The following is an 8592-nucleotide window of genomic DNA, read 5'->3' on the forward strand; positions in this document are numbered from 1 at the left end:
TACGCAATATCTTACATGAAAAAAAAACCACGAATGTGCAGCTTTCCGCATGATTGAAAATTTATTTTTAAGGAACTAGCTGTCACATCATTATTACTCGCATTATTTAAAGTAATTGTGGAGATTTTATCATAAAGCTTTCACTCCAACAAACACTCACAAATAGCATCACAAATGTAAGTGTCCGTATGTGGAGGTTCTATCTCAATAAAGTTGATAATAAATTTCTTAAACTTTCATATGTCATTAATATAATGGGCAGTCAAACACATATATCTGGTAGTCTGATTGGAGGTTCAACAATCTGCAGTTAATGACACCATGTGAATATCTTTAAGGCGAGATTTAAGCTTTTCTTTTTTGCGCTCGTAAACTTTCATGCAATTAATTTTTATGTTGTTTCTTGAAACACTTTGAAATTTAAGATTCAACATTTTCAACAATATATTGAACCAAATATGTTCAACCATCATGAATGGATACTTATGTATAATTATTATTTTTGCAATCACCTCTCTTATGAGTTGTTGATCATAATTTTAAGAATAATAGAAAATAAGAATCTCTAATTCATCCTGAACTTCCAAAGGCAAGAAGTTTAACAATTTTTGTCTTTTGTCTGATAAGTCAACTTGTTGACTCTTTGCTTTTATCTCAGCACATTTCTTAACATGCCTAAGAAAATGTGAGGTTTTACCTGACTTTGGTTTGGGGATTTTCACCCCACAACAAATGCATTGAACAAATGATATTTCAACCCCCATAGAATTTGATTTAATATTTATAAAATACTCCAACACAGATGATTTTCTCTTTCTGTCTTTCGTATTTTGCATTTCAGTACTAGTGCTTCCAACAGTCAATTCAACAGGCTAAGAACTATTAATTCCTTCTTGTGTTGCAAGTGACAATTGTTCGTCATTTGATACAGATTAAGAATATTCAACATTTGATATTGTAAATATCTACACATAAAAATATAATATCACATGAAATTTCATTCATGGATGTGTAATCAACAAAAAACAAACAAATATTTGATGAAATGGTTGGTTTTTCCAAAGCAATCATACAATTTTGAAATTTAAAAGTAAATGCCCTTCAAATTAAAATGAAATTTAAATATGTGAAAGGGTTTGCTTCCACTCAACATGTTTTCTAACAAAAAAAAAACATACATATTCAAAAGTAAATGCCCTTCAAATGAAAAAGAAATTTAAATATGTGAAAGGGTTTGCTTCCACTCAACATGTTTTCTAACAAAAAAAAAACATACATATTCAAGCTAAAGAATTGTGGTTGTAAGAAACTGGACTTTTAAATAGCATTCATTAAAAAAAAGTTAGCAAAAAATTAACTAGCTCTTCTTCCAATATCAGTTCCCAAGGGTATCTGATTATTCTCATTCCACTGAAAGTTCATATACAATTCTTTCATAACCATAATGTTTTCCCCATCTAGTTAGTGTAGGATAACATAAATATAAATAAATATCCTGTTAACTTACACAAATGAATAACATTTATTCATTAACAATTTGTTAGTAACAAGTTTTCATATCCATAACAAATATCATTATAATTATCATTATTCTCCAAAACAACGCAAATTAGACTCTTAGATATTTGAAGTGTGAAAGTAAGATAGGAAAATAAAACATTTTACATTCACTGTTTTTATTATACAAAGGTTCCCAAGCAACTGAAACAACCAACAAGTTTTTCAGCTCAAACATTTTACTTTGCTTTTTAATCTCCAAATAAAGCAAGAGGAAACCAACATAAAAATTTCTCTGTTTGGGTTTTGTCATGACTATTTCTTCTATTTGTATGTTGTTATTATCAAACCACTGACACATGGAAGAATAGATTACCCTCAAAGGCACAGAAAATAAACCTTTGTCATTCCTATGAAATTTATTTTCAAACCTCCTGACATTAATGGAAGAGATATAAAACAAGTTGGATTGTAACAACGTTAAATTAAAAATGTCAAATAAGACATTCATATTTACATTTCGCTGACAATAAAATTTCGGTTATGTTTTTTTTTCTTTAATAGGACTAATACGTCATATTTCTTTTCCTTATATTCTTTCATTCTATCTCTATCTCTCTACCCATCTGTCTATATGGCTTCAAATATTTGCACTCCTAACATGCAATGGCGATAGAGATGCTTGGAAGGCTTGTGCCTTTGAGGGTAACCACCGCTTCTATGAGTCACTGGTTGGTATGTATGATTTTTGATAGAACAATGGTGACTCTAAGTTTCTGATTCCCCTTTTCTTTTCGCATATTTCTACATATTTTGGCAACCATATCCATATTTTGGCAACTTATTTCTTTAATTGCATTGTATTCTTCACCAAACTATCCATAAAAAAAAATCAGATCTAGAAGCAATAGTAGGATCACAACACAAACTCTAATACCTGTATGAATCACCGCACAAATGCACAATAGCCGAGCTAAATGTCTAAAAAAAAACCCTTATATAAGTAATGAAGCAAGAATATTGAGCAACGAAGCAAGAAGATCACGCATCGGTAGCCAAACAAGCAACCAAGCAAGAATATCGAGCGCAAGAATACCGAGCAATTGACTATCCGAGGAGAAACATAAGATATTTTAGTAGACGAACAGAAACGGCAATCCCTAAGCTCTCGCCGCCGAAACTCTTTCGTGAGTTTGAGTGGAGAAGCAAATGACTCGAAAGAGGAAGAGAACCGAAACAAAACCTTCGAGAGCAGGCGAATACAAGCGGCAAACCCTAAGCTCTCACCGTCGAAAACCTTTCGCGATTTTGAGAGGAGAAAGAGTCGGATGAGGAAGAGATTCGAGCTTTCGAGAGCGGAGGCTAGAGAGTGGAGAGGATTAGAGTTTCTTTTGATATAAAGTTATATAAATATTATATTATAATATTTATAAGTAATACTAATATATTAATATTAATAATTTGTTATATATTATAATTTATATAACTTATATTATATATAAGTATATTACTAATTTAGTATATTAATATATTATTATTTTTAATTTATTATATATTATAATTTATAAAATTTAATTTTTTAAAATATCATAAATTTTGTATATATAATTATTTTAAATTATTTTATATTTCGAACAATAATGATTCGAGCACGAACGAACTCATCACTGTTCGTGTTTGGTTCGTTTAACAAACCGAACGAAAAAAATTATTCATGTTCGTCTTGTTTACTTATCGATCGAATCAAACATAAACTTCTTGACGAATCGAACAGGAACTGTTCGTGAACAACGAGTTTTTTTGACAGCCCTAGACACAACTCCTCAACATTGATTTATTTGGTAGCGGGATTGCGGACGACACTAAACGGACACAAATTGGTCGCTAATTTTGCATCGGGTTTATTTTCAAATCAATTTTGACGCTAATTCACAGTATTCCCGTATTGATATCCGATGAGTTTCTCTAAAGATTACATTGTAGATCACACACATAGGGATTCTTTGTATCTACCTGACCTCTGGGTGACCGAACAGACCCTTGGTCGGGTTGCACAGCTTTAATAGATAAAATAATTACTACCGGACAAATTTTAGATTTATTTATCACTTAAATCTGTGCCATATTGAAAATAATACTGGGATTTACTCTGCTTTCCCAAAGAAATCATCTTAGCCGTTGACATGTGGAAACTTAATCCAATGTTGCTAATATAAACTCTATAAATCTGAAGAAGAATTTTCTCCTCTGACATATCTTCATTAATTCTATTTCAACACCATGTTTTTGCATCTTTTCTATTAGTGGTACATGTCCAAACTCTGAAGTGTATTTCCTAAAATATTTTCTACAGTACTTCTATTCTTACCATCTATCTAGTAAAATTAATTTGTGTTCTGGTCATTTCAGATTTATCACTCTTCCATATTAATATTCTTCATCCTACAATATTCTACTTTATTACTCATACAAGTTACCCACCTCAAATATAATCATATTATTTCCCAAATCAAACAATTTGTATTGTTTGATTTATAGAAATAAATAAATATAGTGTTAGTAATTTAGTAAACTCTTTTAGATGTCGAATAATAAGTTATTTACGTGAAAACATATTATTATCTCAAGTTCTTGACTACTCACTTTGATTTAAATAATTTTCTTTGTAAGTATAAAAATATTGAAATTTACTAATAAAATGTACGTTAACATGAAAACATCTTAAGCCTGCAATAAGAATCTCTATGACATTTATTTTTAATTTGATATCTAACTCATGTTATGTATTATTCAATCTTAATTTACCATTGGCTTTATTTATTTGATTCCTGAGGACATATTATTAATCTAATGAACTATATTTCACGCCTTTCAATGTGTATACTACAGCATTTTCGACAAATGTGCTTTGGTTTTATTTTCTTATTAGTCAATTTTTGATAAAACAAATTGTATTCAAGTTTTATTTTGAATTCCTTTCCTTAGAAAATATTGGATATTCTTTTTATCATGTCATTTAGCTTTTCAGGTCTTTTGGAAACTTAACTGAAATAGCGTCTACACGCACTTCTGATTGATGCGTTTAATCAGACAAGCAGATTTAGGTTTTCCATAAATCAAATTGTGCAATTTCAATTATGATTATGGTTGCGAACAAATTAGTGCACTTAATAAGCAACTCAATACTCATTTATAGGCTCGCTTATATTTTTTTATTTAGATAACTGAATGAGTTTGAAAAAAAATTTTAAAATTTGAAATATAAATGAAATAACTAGTCATTTATGTTCTTGAAATATGTTCAATACTTGTATAACAAAGAGCTGAATAAAATTCTTATTAAATAATGACTTGGTTATTTGATAATTTATTTTATGTAAGTGATGCACCACAACTTTAACCCACGGTGGCAGACAAGTAAGCAAGGGTGGATTTTGATGTTAGTTAAGTGAGACATCGCTACTTGTTCTATTGAGGTGAAAAGTAGCAAGGATTGGTTTGATTTGGAAGTACTAAATGGGATTATTTGTGAATTGTAGGCCACTATGATAAGAAGAATAATTATTATTTGTTAAGGAACTGAATGAAAGGAGAAATTGATGGATATTGGGGATGGTTATAAATTGCTCTATGTTAGAAGTTTAACAATCGAACTTGGTTTTATATAGCAATGAATAAAGAAGTTGAAATATAAAATTGTTAAGGTTATTGTATTTGATGATAGATTGATTGCTATTAAGATAATTATCCATGGGAAAATTATGAATGTGGTCAATGCTCATGCTCTGCAAGTTAGAAGTTTAACAATCGGACTTGGTTTTATATAGCAATGATATAAAATTGTTAAGGTTATTGTATTTGATGATAGATTGATTGCTATTAAGATAATTATCCATGGGAAAATTGTGAATGTGGTCAATGCTCATGCTCTGCAAGTTGGATTAGAAGATAGTTTAAAAATTATTTTTTGAAAGATGTGATCAAATTACTAAAATATATATACTGTTTGAATAATTTATATTCAAACGAGCATTTTGGTTGCAGTAGGATGAGTTTGAAATGATTCAAAGTGGTTATGAAATAGGAGATAAAAAATATAACAAAAGAAGTGAAACTTGTTTTTTATCTATCTTATGATCTTGAAATAACAAACACATATTAATAAAGGGGTTTTTACATACTTAGCATCCAAAACTTTCATATTTACTTATGTCACACCAAAACTTTCATAATTATAAACAACATATGAAAAGTAGCTTTCATTATCACATTTTAATAGTCAAATCTATATTTTCATCCTGAGAATCAAAATTATCCTTTTTTCGCTCCTAATGCCATCTTTTTTATTTGTCCATCTAAATATTCCCAAAATATATACTTTGAAACCTTTTATAAGCCTATATAATCATATCTTAGATGAATAACTCCTAACTTATCCTCCTAAACCAACCCAAAACATGAATTGGTTCATGCCTTCCTATAACCTACCTGAACCATGAGCCATTCCGGGACGGAAGGATGAATAATAAAAAATATATTAATAATTGCCCCAACCCAAAAACCCTTGGCCAATCTTTGACTTAAACCCAAAACCTTAGGCCAACTTGAACCAACCCAAACCCAAATCCTAAACTGGCATAAACACAATCAACAAAGCCAAACCTAGAACCAACCTGTACCACGAGCTATGTGTGCATGGATGGATGAATAATAAAGGGGAAAAAGTGCAAGAAACATTAGGAAAAAAAAGAAGTGATATAGGTCCGTTTGATTTGCACAGCCGATTTGGTTTTGTTATCTCTTAAAAAAAAAACGGCTCAACAATTTTTACAGTGTGCCTTAGATTGTGTAGAGGGTCCAAGGGCATTGTTCTTAGATTCAATTTCTAATCGCATGATTACTTATATTATTAATAAATATTATTTATTTAATTACTTAATGCCATTTTACCTTCATTATGACCATTGCAGATGGAATTAAAGCAGAATTGCATGATGGATCATTATTGATATTGACAGCGGTCACTTTGGCATGCGTTTCTCTGGCTGCTGTACAATGACCATACCTGTTGTATGGCACTGGGAAGAAGCATTACGTAGAAACAGGTTTGCAGAAATTAGTTCACCACATGAACAGATGAAGGCGTGGACATGTTACTCCCCTATAGAGTCATAACCCGCATGACACGTAGGACTAATTATACGAGCTGAGGCAAAGTATATGTTAAGTGTAGATAAAATTATATATATTTTATCGGCCAGTAGCTGCGAAGTTGGCAGCTCTCTTATCTCAAATATCGTCAGTTATTACCTTTTATTGTTCTCGTCGAAGGCTGAGAACTCGCTGGCAGCATTTGGATTCTCTTTAATTTACATTTTCATCGAGTGTAAAGAGAACAATATAATGTAATAAAAATGGCAAAATAATTCTGTGACTTTTTTAGATGTCATCTCAATACTAGTTTGTAAAAATATTAATTTAATCATCAGATCTAGTCATCGGGTTATTCTGATGATTATTTCAGCTCAATATTATAGGAGATCGGGGATTAATTTAGTATTTTTATGGACTCTGAGATTAAAGTGATGTAATGCTATTTCAAAATTTTCTTGTGATATCAAAATCAAGATGCTTGTATTGACTATTGTTAGAAGATGTGGCTGATCACCATATAGGATGTGTTTGTTTGGACATTTGAAACCACATTTTGGGCTAAAGTAAAATTTCATGCATTTGTTTGCTGCTTCAAAAGCAATGGCACGGCAAACGTAATGCTCTTTTTTCGTGAATCTAAGGAAGCAGGAGACTTTTTGCGTCCCATGGCTTGGAAAAGGCCATCCGAAAGGGAGCGCTATTTACGTACATCATGTGCACGGAGTTCTGCGTGCGTATGACCCCGAATAATATTTTAATAACTCAGTTATTGGGAATTATTAAAAAGGTTTTTGACGTTATTGACCCCAACATCTCAATAACCCATCATGTGCACGGAGTTCTGCGTGCGTATGACCCCAAATAATATTTTAATAACTCAGTTATTGAGAATTATTAAAAAGGTTTTTAGCGTTATTGACCCCAACATCTCAATAACCTCTCAATAACCTATCAATATATTCTGTGGTTTGGCGTTCATTTTTTTCCTGTCATTTCAAGAGTTTTGTAAAGTTATTGAGTATATTAACCTCAATAGTAGCGACACAATCCAGCAATATCCTTCAAATAATATTCATACGCATGTAATTTTGTGTGTGTATGACGTATGTAAATATTTTCCCCCAAAAGGGGTATGTGGTATTGATAAGATTGGCATGTATCTATATATTTAGCTAAACATAACAAACATGTCACAAAATTCTTATATTTATAGATATACAATTTATAAAGCATATCATAGAATTTGTAGATATAAAATTTATAAAGTGTAAATATAGATATTAAAATATATTATTAGATCAAATTTATATATTATGACATTACACATACCACAAAATTTAATAAACACACACATACACACAATCACAACAAATAATTAGATTAAATTTTTGTACAAGATTATAAATATAAATTAATAAATTCTTTTTTAATCAATAATATTTATTTTTTCAGAGTTCACATTAATAACAATAAAAAATAATATAATATTATTTCAATTGGACATTTTTCCGTATAATATAAACCAGCATTTTATATATTTAACTTTCAAAAATGAATTTTTCAAACAGATTTTTCTGAAACATCAGTTTCCGAACATCAAATTTTCAATAGTTGATTATGAACTGATTTTTTTTACAGTAACAGCTGAAACAAACAAATCCTTAGTCGTATAGTGAAATCATATTGAATGGTGCTATTATGAAGCTTGAGATATCCCAAAGTTTGATCAGTGGTAGACTGTGATCCGTATGCTTGGTCTGAACAAACTGAAACCAAATGATAAATGCACAATTGAAGATTTAGAAGCGTTGGAATCATTACAAGAATCCTGGAGTTTTTTTTTTTTCATAAAGATTTACATACATACCACTTTTACATATCTAACAACATATGGAAGCTTACTTATGCATAGAAAAGGTGCATTTCATTTTTTTTTAATTA

General features: G+C 30.3%; 1 protein-coding gene across 1 annotated transcript in view; it reads left to right on the forward strand.

The window, feature by feature from the left end:
• Positions 1–7061, forward strand: part of LOC110026352 — a 19738-nt gene extending 12677 nt beyond the window's left edge. The window contains exon 5 of the mRNA XM_020727250.1: positions 6468–7061. Coding sequence (XP_020582909.1) covers positions 6468–6556 — 89 coding nt within the window. The 3' untranslated portion in view covers positions 6557–7061. The remainder of the gene's footprint in view (positions 1–6467) is intronic.
• Positions 7062–8592: the final 1531 nt, after the last annotated feature.

This window comes from Phalaenopsis equestris, unplaced genomic scaffold (genome assembly GCF_001263595.1).
Source record: "Phalaenopsis equestris unplaced genomic scaffold, ASM126359v1 Scaffold000364, whole genome shotgun sequence".
Taxonomy (NCBI): Eukaryota; Viridiplantae; Streptophyta; class Magnoliopsida; order Asparagales; family Orchidaceae; genus Phalaenopsis; species Phalaenopsis equestris.